The sequence below is a fragment of the Ochotona curzoniae genome, unplaced genomic scaffold, assembly GCF_017591425.1.
Source record: "Ochotona curzoniae isolate NIBS_2020 unplaced genomic scaffold, NIBS_Ocur_1.0 scaffold_274, whole genome shotgun sequence".
In the NCBI taxonomy this organism is placed as follows: Eukaryota; Metazoa; Chordata; class Mammalia; order Lagomorpha; family Ochotonidae; genus Ochotona; species Ochotona curzoniae.
Window position 1 is genome coordinate 12,578,594 of NW_024467101.1, and position 16,364 is coordinate 12,594,957.

Here is a 16,364-nt window from a genome sequence, read left to right on the forward strand (position 1 = left end):
GCACCTGGATTTATATGTATCTTCCAATTTTGTTTTTCCTGAACTTTTTTGAAACTCTTAACACTTCCCCTTGGGCTTTGAGAGGTTTTCCTGCGTATCTACTTTGAGTCTGCTTCACAGACCCTGCTACGTATTCCCTTTGTTTTGCCTTCTGATGAAATGTTGGTAAATCCGTCCCTTAGAGGCTGTACGTCTGTGGGGGCAGTGGGTTTGCTCATTCTGCCTGGCCTTGCTCCCACATCTTCGATCTATTCACCTTTGAAGGAAGCGTCTTCCCCAGCTCAGGTTGGGGATAGGCTAAGACCTTAACCTGAGCTAAAAGGGATTTTTCTCGGGACCCAGAGTGTCAGTCATTTGAAAAGCAAAGTAACAGGCCCCGGTGCAGTGACCTAGCAGCTAAAGTCCTCGCCTTGCACATACCGGGATCCCATATGGGCGCCGATTCTCATCCCGGCGCCCCCACTTCCCATCCAGCTCCCTGCTTGTGGCCTGGGAAAGCAGTCGAGGACAGCCCAAAGCCTTGGGACCCTGCATCCATGTGGGAGACCCGGAAGAGCTCCTGGCTTCAAATTGGCACAGCTCTGGCCACTGGTGTCACTTGGGGAATGAATCATTGGACAGAAGATCATCTTCTCTGTCTCTCCTCCTCTCTGTATATCTGACTTTAAAAATTTAAAGATTTATTTATTTTTATTGCAAAAAGAAAAACAGAGTAACAGAGAGGAGGGGGAGAGAGTGCTCTTCCATTTACTGGTTCATTCTCCATTTGCTCATGATAGCCAGGGCTACATGGGCCAGAGCCAGGAATGTCAAGTTCCAACCACATCTCCCATTTGGGTGGCAGGAGTCCAAGTACTTGAGCCACCTGCTGCTGCCCTCCCAGGCTCCTAGCAGGAAATGGGATTCAAAGTGGTTTAGCTGGGACTTGAACCAGTGACGTGAGCCGTGGGCATCCCAAGCAGCGGCTTAACCTTGCTGTGCCATGATGCCTGCTGGGGGCCCCAGAGCTGCGTGTGCTCATGCAGGTGCGCAGAATGGCCCCGCAGCTGCTGCAAACGTGGCTTATCTGCGTGAGGCACCTGCTCACCCTGCTGCAGGTAAGGGGGTGACACATTTTGCACCTCAGGCTGTGCTCCCTGTCTGCACTGCCACCCCCTCTTTGAGGTCTGCCGCTTCCCGCAGCCCTCTCCAGTCGCCACGGCCAGGCTGCATCTTTTTGTGTTTCTTCAGGGGGCTGGCAGGTGCCTCGCCTGCAGCACACAAAGGATCGCATGTTGAAGCGTTCCTTTGTTGAGGGCCGTTTAGGTTGTGTCTAGTCTCTCTCCTGAACTGCGCTGCAGACAACATCTCTGTCGTGGACTCAAAGCGTCTGTGCACTTTGGACCTTTCGCTACTGTGTGGTCATCGGAGTAGCCTACTTACCCTGGGCCACTGCTTCCTTCCGGCTCCAAAGCTGGAAGCGAGGGCGAGGAGGGCCGCCTCGTGAGCCCTGCTTCCCCTGCCCACTGGGATCCTTGGATGTCTCTACAATTATTGGCAGAGACGCTGACGCTGCCTGTAATTGAAGAGCACAGGAAAGAGGCAGGAAGGGAGATAAGCAAATTCAATTGGGCACCCTGCTCTGGGCGCATGTTCGGACCCTTCGCCAGGAAGCCTCCTGACCTCTACCCCCCAACCAGGATGCAAGGGCCCTGGCCACTTCTTGTCCCTGTTGCCCCCTGCCGGAACCAAGACCCCCAGCCTTGTGCTGCACTGCCCTGTCCAGGTGAGGAAGAGGTCCTGACCCACCAGGCCCAGGGAATGAGGGAATGTGGTCCTGGATGAGGCGTGTCCCCCAGCAAACTGGGAACAAGTGCAGCTCACTACTCTGGGATCCTAGGCCCAGCGGGGCAGGGGAGCCATGCAGCAGTCGGAGAGCCCCGGCAACCAGCTGGCACAGCCTGTTCCCCAAGGAACACACACAAAAAAGCAAGCTTTGTGCATTCCCCTCCCCACTTCAGGCCTAAGATTTGTGGGGCCAGAGCCCTGGGAGCCCACACCAGCCTCTGGGTCAGACACCTGTATATCTCAGCTGCTCATGGTAAATATTTGTCTTCAAGTCGTGCACTGCTAAAAACACAGGTTGGGCAGAGAGCCCCAGAGAGGCTGCGGGATTCCAGGCAGGCCTTCCTTGTGGGCATGGATGCGGGCTGAGGGCAGAGGAATCCACCACCCAACATCCATCCCCACAAGGCGACAAGATGCCCCGCCCCCCCCATCTTCCCAGATGGGAAGCTTTGCAGGGCTAAGGAAAAACCCCCAGCATCCCCCTAAAAGCGCCAGCCCCACCATCCACCCCATCCACCCCCCACAGGTGCTGCCACTTCCACCCACATGGACACTGGAGGACGGAAGAAACAAAGCAATTGAAGATTCCAATAAAATTAAAACCAAATCTCTGGCGGAGCAGCAGATTCAATTACGTGGCTCAGCGCAGCCTGCAGGATGGGGGAGGCCTGAGAGAGGGGCGGGGCTGGCTGAGTGTTCTGCCCCAGGGTGACTTCATTGATAACCACAAAGGGAGGGGGCTCTCATGTCTTCCTCCATCATAGAGCCCCCAAACAGCAGAAGGTGACACCGAGATGCAAATCGTTACTCCACTCCCGTGGGTTGCAGAGGGGTCCTAGCCAGCTCCCGGAGACAGGAAAGCACAGGAGCAGATCTGAGGACTACAGAGGACTTGAACTATTTGCATAGGAAAATCCATGCAAGCCAGACCAATGGGGCAGCCTGGAGAGCTGTTCAACACACAGATGTAGCTGCAGTCCACTGTAATAACAGGACAGGTGGCTCCATGCAGTCAATAGGATGACTGGTCGACCTCCCAACTCTGCAAAGGCAGCTGTGGCCACACCGACACGGATGGGCATGCAGTACTCCGTGAGCAAGTGTACGGTGGGGTGCCCTGAGACCAGCACTCACACCAACCAGGTCATGCATTGATCCCGGGCTACACACCAGCTTGTTCACAGGGTCCAGCCAGTGTCACCACTGTCAAGTTCATTAGCTTCTCATCCCTGAACTTCCCTGTAGTTACTGGCTGTTTCTCCCACTTCTGTTAGCCCCAGGCAACCACTAACCTGCTTGGTGTCCCTAATGAAGCTGCCAACCTTGACATCTCACAGACATGGACTCAGAGAATACATGGCCCTTTAAAACTAGCTTCTTTCACTAATGCTAATGGGTTGGGGGTTTTTTTTGGTTTTTTTTTTTTTAGATTTATTTTTATTGCAAAGTCAGATATACAGAAAGGAGGAGAGACGGAGAAGATCTTCTGTCGGATGATTCACTCCCCAAGTGACTACAGTGGCTGGAGCTGAGCCAATCCGAAGCCAGGAGCTCCTCCGGGTCTCCCATGCAGGTGCAGGGTTCCAAGGCTTTGGACCCTCCTCGACTGCTTTCCCAGGCCACAAGCAGGGAGCTGGATGGGAAGCGGGGCCATCGGGATGAGAACAGACACCCACATGGGATCTCGGTGTGTTCAAGGAGAGGACTTTAACTGCTAGACCACCATGCTTGGACCCAATTTTTTAAAATCTTAAAGAGAAAAGGAGAGACAGAGCTCTCTCATCTGCTGGTTCACTCCCCAAATAGCTGGAATAGCCGGGCCAGGCTGGAGTCCAGAGCCTGGAATTGCATCTAGGTCATCCGCACGGGTGGCAGGCCCCATGCACTTAGGTCATCTGGTGGAGCAGGGGTTTGAGTCTGGCTGCTCCATCCCAAATCAGCTCCCTGCTGCTGGCCTGGGAAAGTAGTGGAAAGTAGAATGCCTGGGCCCCTGTGCCCTTGTGAGGCACCTGGATGAAGTTCCTGGCTTCTGTTGCAGCCCTCTGGGGAATGAACCAGCAGGTTCCTATCTCTCCTTCCTGTGACTCTGCTTTTCAAATAAAACAAATAAATAAAAAAGAAAATGGTGGAGCCACTGGGACTTGAACCAGCACTCACACAGGATGACAGTGGTGGCAGTTTAAGCCACTGCACCACAGCACCGGTCCCGCTTGCTGTGGTTCTGGGTTGCATTTTCTAATAACTACAGCTCCCGTCCACCTTTGTGTGTGTTCACTGACCTTGGCACAAGAGGACTTTATAAAAAGCTTGGGGGTGGGAGGAGGTGACATGGTAGCCTAGTGGCTAAAGTCCTCACCTTGCGTGCGATCCCATAAGGGCGCCGGTTCTAATCACGGTGGCCTTGTTTCCCATCCAGCTCCCTGCTTTGGCCTGGGAAAGCAGTCGAGGACGGCCCAAAGCCTTGGGACCCTGCACCCACGTGGCAGACCTGGAAAAACGTCTGGCTCCTGGCTTTGGATCAGCTTAGCTCTGGTTGTCACTTAGGGAGTGAACCAGTGGATGGAAGACCATCTTCTCTGTCTCTCCTTCTCTCTTTGAATCTGACTTTCCACTAAAAATAAATACATCTTTATTTAAAAAAAAAAAAAAACTTGGGTAATGGGGCCCGATGTGGTAGCCTAGTGGCTAAAGTCCTCACCTTGCACACACTGGCATCCCATATGGTACCGGTTTATGTCCCAGCTACTCCACTTCCCAGCCAGTTCCCTGCTCGTGGCCTGGGAAAACAGTAGAGGATGGCCCAAAGCCTTGGGATCCTGCACCCGTGGATCAGCTCAGCTCCGGACATTGCGGCTACTTGGGGAGTGAACCAGTGGCTGGAAGACTTCCTCTGTCTCCCCTGTCTGTGGATTTGACTAATAGAGAAGAAATAGATCTTAAAAAAAAAAAAAAAAGATGGGGGAAAGTATAATTCAAAGTTTATTTTACTGCAACAAATGTTGAAGTGTGTGCATGCGCAGGTGCACGAGAACACGTTATGAAAAGCCTGCACGTGGATGCCAGCCTTGTTTTTCATCCAATAAGCTTTGAATTCCACTTTCCATCACCTTTTGAAAGCACCCCCCACGTGGCCACAGGGGCCCCAGTTTATACCACACAGAAAGCCACACCACACTGTTCCTTGAACCAGATGACGGCTACTTACTTACCCCGGGTAGGAACGAAAGATGACCTCTGTGAAGGAAGCGAAAAGGTTAGGTCACTGGGACTCAGCAACAGGTATCACTGAAAACAAGAAAAACCAACCAAGAAGCTAACACGATGGCTCAACTGGCTAACACACTACCTGTCAGTGCTGGCATCCCACACGGGCACCGGTTTGTGTCCCAGCTGCACCACTTCTCGAGGCCTAGGAAAGCAGCACCGGATGGCCCAAGATCTTGGTACACACGGAGGGGGTTCCTGGCTTCGGATCAGCTTTGGCCATTTGAGCAGTGAATAAAGAGATGGAAGTCTTTCTGTCCCCCTCCTCCTCCTCTCTAAATCTGCCTTTCCAATAAAAATTAATTTTAAAAATTTTTCTGAAAGAGGACAAGCCCACAGCACGGACCCCGGCCCCACCACTCTAAGCACACAGGCTGGGTAGTATCCGCATAGGCGGCAGGGGTGAGACACGCAGGAGGGGAGGATGGCTGGAAGGCGAGAACTGGAAGCCGTCATGGGACCTGCCCTCCATCACTGAATCTTCACTCCGCCCCCAGGGAGACAGGCCAGACAGCTGTGGTCCCTTCCCTAAGGTCCCCTGGCAGGCAGTTGGGGTATCAGGACTTAGAGCTGAGTTTGACCACAAAGAGCCATGCTCCAGATAGTGGGCTAGGCCAGGAAGGGGCCACTCTGCTACCCCTGCAGCCCCCAGGGACAGCCAGAGAATGACTGTGCGTGCCTTAGCCCTGCTGCCCTCCCCCCCCACATCATTAGGGACTCTGCCAGTGCCACCGGCTGATTAGTGGCATGTTCATTGAGCATTCCGAAGACTGCCGCCTCTAAGGGCAGGATTACAAATGTGGAGGGGAGCGCTGTGCATGTCTACTCCTGTCCGCAGACAGGGCCCCCACACTGTCCTCCTGTGTGCCTGGACGCCCCGCCCCTCCCGCACTGCACCGAACTAATGCCCCTGTGTGAGTCCCTGAGCCGTAACAGACAATTCTGAGTCCCAGTTGCAAAAATGACTTCCAGGAGCCCCTCCTGGGGGTCAGCCGGTCCCATTCTGTGTCTACAACAGGAGGGCTCGTGGGAAAACCCAAGCAGTGTCCCAGAACTGTGGAACCCAGTCCCAAGCCTGCTGGTGGTCACCCCCCAGTCCCAAGAACATGAGCAACAGCACAGCCTCTCAGAGCCTCAGTCTGCTTCTCTGTACAATGAGGCCAGCCCCAGGATGCCTGCATCCCTCTCTCGAGCAGCCCATCCCAGGCCTGCCTCCTGTGTTGAACACAGCAAGGACTAGTGGGCCAGCATCCCCCCGTGACATCACATGACCCACCACGTGTCCATGCCGAGGCACACACTAAGTGGCCTGCCCAGGGGCCGCCCAGAGCAGGGGGCAGAGCTGGCCCTGACCACACCTGAGTCCTGGCTTCACCCGGCTCTGTATCCCCTGCCCACCCCACAGTTTCTGGAAGGTGGAGGTGGTAGCCAGGTCTGCCCTTGCCTTCCCTGTGGCACCATTTTTAGCCACTCCTAGGGCTGGTCTTAATTGGCTTAATACACTCATTCATAACTCTGCCTATTTAATGTACCTGTAAAAGATCCATAACATTAACTTAATGGCAGCCACAGGCACAGCCAGTGCCAACTCCTTGGCTTCTGCACACTCCGGTCCTGGGTTTGCCAGGTGCCCCTGGAGCCACTGGGCATCTCTGACCAGGGACTAAACGGGCAAATGTGCGTGCAGAGTACCTGCCACATGGGGAGGGAAGGGTCCACACATTCATAAAGATTTTGGGTGGTCAAGAATAACAATGTTTGCCCTCAGGGGTCCCCCCCAATCTCCTCTAGCCCAGGGGACCAGCCAATCGCCACAGCATAGGGTGGGGCAGGGGCAGATCTCGTACCTGAGACCCAGAGGGGCACAGACTGCAAGGCACGGGGCCGCCAGCACACCGCCTGACTGGGTATAACCAGTACATGGTGCAAATTCCCATTGCATACCAGCCACTGCAGTGCAGCCCAGCACCGAACGAAACCACAGGCCCTGTCCCGGACACCTTGCCTGGACAGACCAGGGCCCCTGCCAGTAAGTGTGGGCTTGGCTGTTCAGCACAGGTGAAGCACTGGAGCTGCGCTCACAGGAGCAGAGAAATGCAGGCTACTGAGGGATGGGTGCCGTGATTGACAGCTGGGGGCAGGGGAGGGACATGCATGCCCTGGGCTCCCATACCCCTGTTCTCCACTGGCGGCCAGTGGGCCACAGCCAGCCCTGCTGTGTGTGGTTGGCTCTGCTCAGTGTCTGTTGCTTCACTCTTCTAGAACTTACTGTACTTATCTGAAAGGAAGAGAGATCTCATCTGCTAAATGCCCTCCACAGCCAGGAACACCATCCAGGTCTCCCAGTGAGTGGCAGAGGCTCAAGTACTGGAGCCATCAGCTGCCCCTGCCCAGGTACACATTAGCAAACTCTCGCAGGTGTCCCACAAGGCCAGTATGCTTAGCAGCTCATGGCACTCACCACTTGAACGTGATTTGAATGTGAACAGTCCTGGGGCAGGACACGCCCCTCCCTACCCCGTCCCCTTGTCTGCCCGTCTAGGCCTGGGCACATACAGCCCCTCACTGGGTGCACTGTCCCTTGGACATCTCCAACCCTCTTCTGCAACCTCAGGCTCACCTCCCAGGGCTGCCATTCAGACCACCCAGGGCAGCATGGGGTGGTTACTGGCCTACGAGAGGTGGCCCAGGTGGCCAGGGGCACACATGCCTGGCAGGCTGGCAGGCAGCCACTCTGGCAGCTCAGACCTCACATGAACGGGCTTAGTGCAGGGCTGACAGACAGCTGGGGTGTGCCAGGGGGCTACAAGGAAATGACCAGCATGAGCCAGCGTGATTCCCACAGAGGGCAGGCTCTGAGCGGGGCTGCCCTGTGCTGCTCTCACAGACATTGCCCAGCAGCAGCACTGACCCATTTCACACAAGAAAACTGAAGCTCAGGAGAGGGCAGCCGTGTGCCCAAGGCCACATGGTGAGCCTACCATAGAGTTGGCATTTGAACCAACCAACCCATGCACTCCCAGCCTTAATCCAGGCACTGTGAGGCTGCCCACCCTGATGACAGCTACGGACTGCTGGAGGCCGAGGGAAAATGGTGCTTGGAAACATGTTGCACGTGGCAGGAGGTTCACCCCAGGACCCCCAGGAGCTGGCTGTCCTCTATTCCAATTCTGCACAGGCACAGTGGGCCACAACTGGCACGTGCTCTCATCTTCAGGCTTTGGTCCTAGCCCTCTTCCTGTGTCCCTGCATCCCAGCCTTCCCTGGTTCCCAGAGCCTGCTTGGGCCACATCCTCGTGGCCCAGGGAGTCCCAGTGAGGGCCACTGTGTGCTCCAGGCTGATGCCACTTTGCTAAGGCAGACACGGCCTGTCTTCAGCTAGGAAGGCTCTTAAGGCAGCGCTCAGATCCTGATAGGGACACTAGGAACCGCCCCCCCACACACACACACCTCCTGTTACCATCCCCAACACTCCCCTGGTCCCGTCTGTCCCCAGAGGCTACCTTCTCTGCTGACCATCATGTCCAGGCCAGGCATACCTCCCTGCCACCCTTCAGGGTAGCCCAGACACTGCTCTGCACCATGTCAAGCTGTCCCAAAACTCAGTGAGCTCCGTGTTGTTTGCTTGGGCACAGTGGAGGTGGCGTCCCTGCTCTGTCTGGGTCGGCTGCCTGGCATCTCCTAAGGGCTTGTTTACGCACACGTGGCCTGCCACCCAAGGACTCACATCCCAGGAGGGTGCTTGCCCATGGAGGCCACCGAAGTCCCACAGCCTCAGTTGGTCCCACCGCTCCAGTCTCTGAACAGTTCCCGTGTGAGCGAAGGGAAATGTGACACTATCTGTGGGCTTTGTCCAAGAGTCTGTGGACCAGCCAACAGCTACCCCACCTGCTTTGCTCTTTTTCTCTACTTAAAAGGCAATGGACACACACACAGATTCCCCCATCCACTGGTGCACTCTGCAGATGCCCACACATGCTGGGGCCTAAGCCAGGCCAAGCCAGGAGCCAGGAACTTGCTCTAGCCCTCTCACGTGGGTGGCAGGGAACCTACTGCTGCCTACAGGGTGCACACTAGCAGGAAGGCAGGACAGGAAGTGGAGGGCAGAACGTGAACTCCAATAGGGGACACAGACTTCTAGATCAGTATGCTAACCCCTGTACCACGGTGCTTTCTGCTGGTGCTTGCCTTGGTCCCTGCTCTGTCTCTGCCTGGCACAAAAGAACAGGTTCAGAAAACACTGGGTGGAGGCAGGGCTGGAGGGGAGCTTCTGGAAGGCCACCTCTACAGACCTCAGCTGTCAGCACAGGGACTGCAGGCGAGCAGGGGCCCTCGGCTCAACAGGCCATCTGGCCACCGCCTCGTCACTCATCCCACACGTCCCCCAGCAGACTCCACAGTGACCAAGCCAGCACAGGGATCCGTCGGAGGTGGAGGCAGTGAGAAGGACATGCCTACAGCAGTCACAATAAGGCCTGGCACAGCAGGTTAAGCCACCACTTGAGATGTGTGTGTTCCATATGCAAGGACCTGGTTCGCGTCCCAGCTACGGCGTGCTTCTGACCTAGCTTCCTGCCAGCTCCTTGAGCAGGCAGCGACGATGGTTTAAGTCCAAGGGTTCCTTGTGGAAGACCCAGATGTTGCCCCTGCCCAGCTGTTGTGGGCATCTGGGGAGTGAACCCCAGTGGATGGAAGATCTTACTCTCTGAATCTACTTTCCAAATGAACAAATAAAAAGACTCATGGGGGAGGCTGCTTCCCAGGGCTCCGGCACTTCTGCCTGCAGAGTGCCTGCCACCTGTCCGTACTGCTAGGGAGCCCTCCCAGCCAAGCAGAGCCCTGCACACATTACGTATGCCCTCACCCAACGGCGGCCCGGCCACTCTGGGTGCACCCCGTGGGCTAGACGGGAGTCACACACAACTCCCACCCGAGTGAGGACTAGCCACGGGCGCTGCCGCCGCTGCCGCCGCAGGTTTTAAACACCTAATTTATTCCATCCATTAGATAGATTTTGTAGATTTAATCATTTTCACAGTTGGTGGCTCATTGGATACTCAAGATAAACTCCGAAGGAAAGTATAATGGTTGAGGACAAATGAGTGTTCACACCACAATGGCAGGGCCCTGCTTGGGCAGAGCCGAAGAGGAACAGAAATACACACGGCAAGGGGTTTTTTTTTTTCTTTCTCCCCAGCAGCTGCTTTTGCTGACTCTAGTAGGTTACCACAGTTAATTTCACCAGTTTTGTTCATCTGTAAAATTGCATAAAAGTGACATTTTTGTGCTCATTATAGCAACTGCTGATTTACGGCTGGTAAATGAAGAGCCGGGTCCTCTTTGGCGGGACTCTCCGAGTGGCGCTAAGTGCCCATGAAATTGCTCGTATAATGTAGTTTAAATCCAATCTCAGAGAAAGATTCCCCCGCTGGCCAAAGTGACATTTCCATTCTCCACACCGAGTTTATTTTAGGCCACTTAGGAGGGGGCTGCCCCAGGCAGGGTTGGGCTGGAGGCCAGGGCTCCTATGCCTGGCCCTGGGTAGGCCCGAGGGACGTGGCCCTGGCCTGCACGGGGTGCCTCCTAACCCTCCCTGCCTGCTTGCTTTCAAAGGCGCAGGGAGCCATGTTCCTTATGGAATGCAGGCCTGCCCCCTGTCCCGCCCTCCACCTACAACCTTTGCTGGCTGTCCAGTGCCCACGGGCAAGGCTTGTCTTGGAAAAGGGGGTATTACCCAAGTCTGAGTTGGGGAAAGGCGTCCTCCTGTGTGCCAGGCATGCCCCTTGGCTGGAACGACGCAGCGTGTTCCAGACACCAGCGCTGTGCCATGGAGCCCTGCACGAGGCATCCGCACACCACCACCCTGCCCTTGCTCCGGGACATCCTTTCCTCGCTCTTCACCCCCTACCGCCGCCTTGGCACTTGCTGAATGCCATTCCTTCTGGAAGGCTCCCCAGCTGCTCTTGGGGCTCCCCTGTGTCCCCACACTGCTTGCACCTCCATGTTCCCTGGGTTGGCTGTAAGCTCTGCAAGGACTGGAGATGGTGGGCCCTCAAGGGTTGCAGTCTGTCCCCAGCCTCGCCACCAGCCCCAGCCTGCACACAAGGGCCTTGCCCCTAGCAGGCAGGCAAATGTGGACACTCTGACAGAACACCAACTTCTGCCACCACCCATTGCACGTGAACTGTCATGCCCTCTGGGTATCCCAGGAGGCAACATCAGAATCACCCTGTTACAGAGGAGGAAACTGAGGCACGGAGTGCCAAAGACCCCCTTTCCCCCACCAAGTCCCACTGGGAGTCACAGTCTCCCAGCACTGCTGGGCCCTGACCCCATCACTGCTTGGGGCTACCCTGCAGATCTGACAAGACCATTCACCCCATTCTGCAGGTAGGAAAACTGAGGCTCCTGGGCAAGACTGCAGGCTGCACACACAGATGTCACAGGGCAGGGGTCCTCCTCCCCGTGGCAGGCCACACGGGCACCTGAACAGCAGGGACAATGGGCCTGTCACCTGGAAGGCCCCAAAAGACATGGTTGCCACTCTGGCTTTGTAGGTGACAGGAGCCAAGAGGGGTGAGGCAGCTGGTGGGAGGCAACGCCCTATACCACAGGGCTCTTGACCCAGCAAGGGCAAGGCCAACAGCCACCCTGCCCCCAGTGGTACCATATCTCCCCAGTGCCAAGTCTGGGCTGTGCTCCATCCACACTGCAGCACATTTGCCAGCCTACGAGCTTGATGGGTGGTCACCGGTTTTTAGAAGAGGGAGCAAGGCAGAGTGGGTTAAGCCGCAACTTACAATGTCGGTGTCTCTTAAAGACGTATGGGATCAGCTCCTGGATCCTCTGCTTCCTATCCAGCCTGGCAGATGATGCCGCAAGTTCACCTGGGTCCCTGCCACCCTCATGGGGGACTTGGATGGATCACCTGCCACCTGGCTTTTGCCTGACCCAGCCTTGCCTGTTGCGGCCATTTTGGGAGTGAACCAGCAGATGGAAAAGCTGCCTGTCTCTCTTTCAAAAAACATAATTAAACAAATAATGCTTGGGCCCAGCACGATAGCCTAGTGGCTAAATCCCCATCTTGCATCTGCCAGGATCCCAGATAGGCACCAGTTTGTGTCCTGGCTGCTCTACTTCCCATCCAACTCCCTGCTTGTGGCCTGGGAAGGCAACACAGGATAGCTTAGGTCCTTGGGACCCTGTACCCACATGGGAGACCAGGAAAAAGCTCCCAGCTCCTGACTTTGGATCGGCTCAGCTCTGGCCATTGCCAGCTGTTTGGGGAGTGAACCAGCAGGTTCAGGATCTTTCTCTTTCCTTCTCTTTGTAAATTCTGCCCATCCAAAAAAAAGGAATCTTAAAAAACAAAATAACAAAAATTGCTTAAAAAATTAACCATGAAAGGCAGATGAAACCAATGCCTTGGAGGCTGTGGGACCCTGCGGCAGGCCTCTTGGGCAGACCACCAGCCTTTCTGACCAATGCCGAGGGGAGCCTACCCAGGGCCCCAGTGCTTCTGGGCCAGCAGAGGTCCCTGTGCCCACGGCCACAGCAAATGACCCAGATGGCTTCAAGAACAGAGGACAAGTAGGCTGAGGGCCAGTCACTGGCACACTGCTGGGACCAAATGCCCCTCATTCCCCCTGGAGGGGGCGTGTTCAGTGGAGGGGACCCTGTCCTTTGATATGGCCACTGCTCTATGCACATGTCTCTTTGGGGAAAGCTGGCCAAGTTTATGATGGGTGCAGTATGCACTGGATCCAAAGCTGGGAAACAGTGGTGGAAAACGAATGAACACAGGGGAGGTGGGACAGCCTCTGAGTTCCTGAAAGGAGCCAGGCAGGTGTGGCCTCAGGTTCTGCTCTCATTCTATGCTTTTGTCCTTACAGGCGAGACGGCAGCCAGCTCCATGCACTCATCCCGTTACCCAAGCCCGGCTGAGCTGGACGCCTATGCTGAGAAGGTGGCCAACAGCCCACTGTCCGTCAAGATCTTCCCCACTAACATCCGGGTGCCCCAGCACAAGCACCTTGGCCGCACCGTCAATGGCTATGACACCAGTGGCCAGCGCTACAGCCCCTACCCGCAGCATGCCACAGCTGGCTACCAGGGCCTGCTGGCCATTGTCAAGGCCGCAGCCTCCTCCTCCAGTGTGGCTGCACCTGCTGGACCCACCAAAGGCGTGCTCAAGAATGCTGAGGGCAAGCGGACTAAGCTGTCGCCGGCCACCGTGCAGGTGGGCATTGCGCCCTATCCAGCACCCAGCACTCTGGGGCCCTTGGCCTACCCCAAGCCACCTGAGGCACCTGCCCCACCACCCAGCTTGCCTGCGGCTGCCACCACAGCCTCCGTCATCCCCCTGCCAGGCCGGGGTCTGCCCTTAGCACCTTCTAACCTGCCCTCCATCCACAGCATCCTCTACCAGCTCAACCAGCAGTGCCAGGCACCGGGGGCCGCACCTGCAGCCTGCCAGGGCGTGGCCATCCCGCACCCCAGCCCGGCCAAGCATGGCCCAGTACCTAGCTTCCCCAGCGTGGCCTACTCAGCGGCTGCCGGGCTACCTGACTGCCGCAAAGGTGCGGAGCTAGGCCAGGGAGCCACACCAGCCTTGACGTTGGCTGGGGCGGCCAAGCCCGCAGGGTACACAGATGGTGGCCTGGATTATCTGCTGTGGCCACAGAAGCCGCCACCGCCGCCACCGCCACAGCCGCTACGCGCCTACAGCAGCAGCAGTGGCACGGTGACTGCTAAGTCCCCTGAGACGTGTGGGGGACGGGTGTATGAGCGGGCCAGCGGCTCACCCAACTGCAGCATGGGACTGCCTGCCGGCTTCACCGTGGGCCAGTACTTTGCCGCCCCCTGGAACAGCGTGCTGGTAACTCCCACCAGTGACTGCTACAACCCCGCGGCGGTGGCAGCAGCTGCAGCAGCAGTGACCGAGCTGGGGCCGGGGACCGTCCGCGAGCTGGCCGCAGGACCCCCGGCTGCTGCGCTCTCGGGCCTGCCCAGCAAGAGCGCGTGCAACACGTCGGTGCTGAGTAGCAGCCTGCAGTCGCTTGAGTATCTCATCAGCGACCTCCGACCGCCCTGCATCAAGGAACAGATGCTTGGCAAGGGCTATGAGACGGTGGCGGTGCCCCGGCTGCTCGACCACCAACATGCCCACATCCGCCTGCCCGTCTACAGATAAGGGCTGCCCAGTGGTGGCCACACGGACAGGGCGCTCCGGGAGGCAGGGAGGCACAGCAGGGATGTCTAGCCCAGCTCTGTGCCCACAGATGCCCGCAGGGAAGCCAGGCCGGCTGTGTTTTGTCACTGCTGCCGCTGGCAGGTGGGGGAAGTCAGGGTGACTTTGCACACCAGGGCACCTGCCCCTCCTGCCCTGCATCCCAGCGAAGGTCTGGGAGCCACCACTGCTGCAATCCGCCTCTCCCTCTAGGCTGGCAGCAGCAGGGAGAGACACACCCCTTCAAGGCAGGGGTGGTTCCTCTGGGTCTCCTGGGCAAGGGGCTCGGGCCACACTGGGATGCAGGACAAAGGGGGACAGTGTAGAGTCACGCTGCCCGGCCGCCTGGACAAGGAGCAACAAGGCCCGCTAGGAAGTCATGGGACCCTGTCAACAGGCGACCACCACCCAGACCCCATTGCTCCCCTCAGACTGTCCAAACCCCTCCCCGGTCTCCCCAACTCGCAGTCCCCTCTCACATAGAACCCCATACCCTCCACACCTTCCCAAGCCCCCTCCCAGGGCCATTGGGCACAGGTGTGCAGGCACCAGGTCCAAGGAGACGCCCCGTGCATCCCAGACTTGTATATTTATTATAGTTGCCCGCGTTTGAAGGCAGGGGCATCGTGTTCTGAGTCGCACAACGGCACCCCAGGGGCCGCGGTGGGCCCGCAGGCTTCCAGCCCGCACACAGGAGCCGTGCTTTGCCTTCTGGGGTTGGCAGTGAGAGGAGCAAAGCCCATTGCAGCTCCTTTGCTGCCAACTACCCCGCCCAGGCCAGCCACACATCATCCACGGGAGGCGGGGGTCCCCTGTGAACATCCCGAGGCCTCAAGTTCCCCGTGGGCCCCTCCCCTAGCCCGGCGCTCCAGCAGCGGTACTGTATCTCTCCAAGGCCTGTTCAAGCACTAAGTGCATTTACAAATCTCTGAGAATGTTTTTTTTTATACTAAAATTGACCATTATATTCTACTGTGAGAAGTGCGGTCGGCACTATATTGTTTTAAAAATGAAGAGAAAGAAAAAAAGGAAAGCAGTGGTCTCTCGGTTGTTGGATTCCTCCGCGTACCTGCTTCTGGGTCCCCTCCGAGGAGGGGAGCAGGCCAGGAGCCCACAAGGACCCTGCGCCTGGGGCTCACAGCCTTTGCTGTTTGTTGCTGTCAGTGGGCACTGCCATTGATCTTGTCCATAGGGACAGCCACTGGGTCACGGCCAGGGATCGACAGAGAGGCAAGCCGGCCCAGGCCCCTCTGCCTCACTTGCTGTATGCGCCAACTCCTCCTCTATGCCTGGGTGCATCAAGTTCTGGCATTAGCAGCGTGGCTGGGCAGCAGCCAACTCCCTGGGCAGCCCTATCACATATTCACCTCTGCCTGTCCCCATGATGGGGCCCTGATTGCTGGGCTTAGGCACCAAATCTCATTGCAGCCTCTCTGTCCCCTTGTGTCAAGGTGCATGCATGTTAGGGGCAGGGTGGGGATGAGAGAACAGACTCAGAGGACGACCTGATTATCATCTTGCAGCAAAGTCCCTGATGTGGCTTCCTCCTGTCCCCTGGCTTCTGCCTGACATTTGGGTCACAGGCCGCCGGGAGACACTCCCAGACTGGGCAGGCTACCCGCCTGTGCACAGAACCTCACCCTGGTGCCTGGAATGGCAGACTCAGGGGCAGGCAACATAGCAAGCAAAGGCCCCACATCTTCCTCCCAATCCTGTTGGGAGGAATTGGGGACCGTGTGGAAAGCAAGAGCCAGATCCTTCCCTACTGCAGGAGCGAAAGGAGACACGGCACTCAGTGAGAGGGCAGCCAGGAGGAGGCGTCTGCGCTGTGCACACACGCAGCAGCTCCCCGCCTCACTGGGCACAGACGGCAGCCCTCACAGCGAGGCCAGAAACCTAGGTCCGGCCTCTACACCTTGCTGGACGTGGGTGACACCCCACGCATGGCTACCCCAAGGGACCCTGAACCAGTCCAATCCCAAAGGGGACAGAGAGAGGATCTAAGGAGACTGCCTCACCCCCACTCCAGGGTGAGCGCTCCAGA

General features: G+C 57.1%; 1 protein-coding gene across 1 annotated transcript in view; it reads left to right on the forward strand.

Moving 5' to 3' along the window:
• Window positions 1-14,394, forward strand: part of FAM222A (family with sequence similarity 222 member A) — a 45,282-nt gene extending 30,888 nt beyond the window's left edge. Inside the window, exon 3 of the mRNA XM_041003768.1 lies at window positions 12,984-14,394. Within this exon, the coding sequence (XP_040859702.1) occupies window positions 12,984-14,284 (1,301 nt within the window). The 3' untranslated portion in view covers window positions 14,285-14,394. The remainder of the gene's footprint in view (window positions 1-12,983) is intronic.
• Window positions 14,395-16,364: the final 1,970 nt, after the last annotated feature.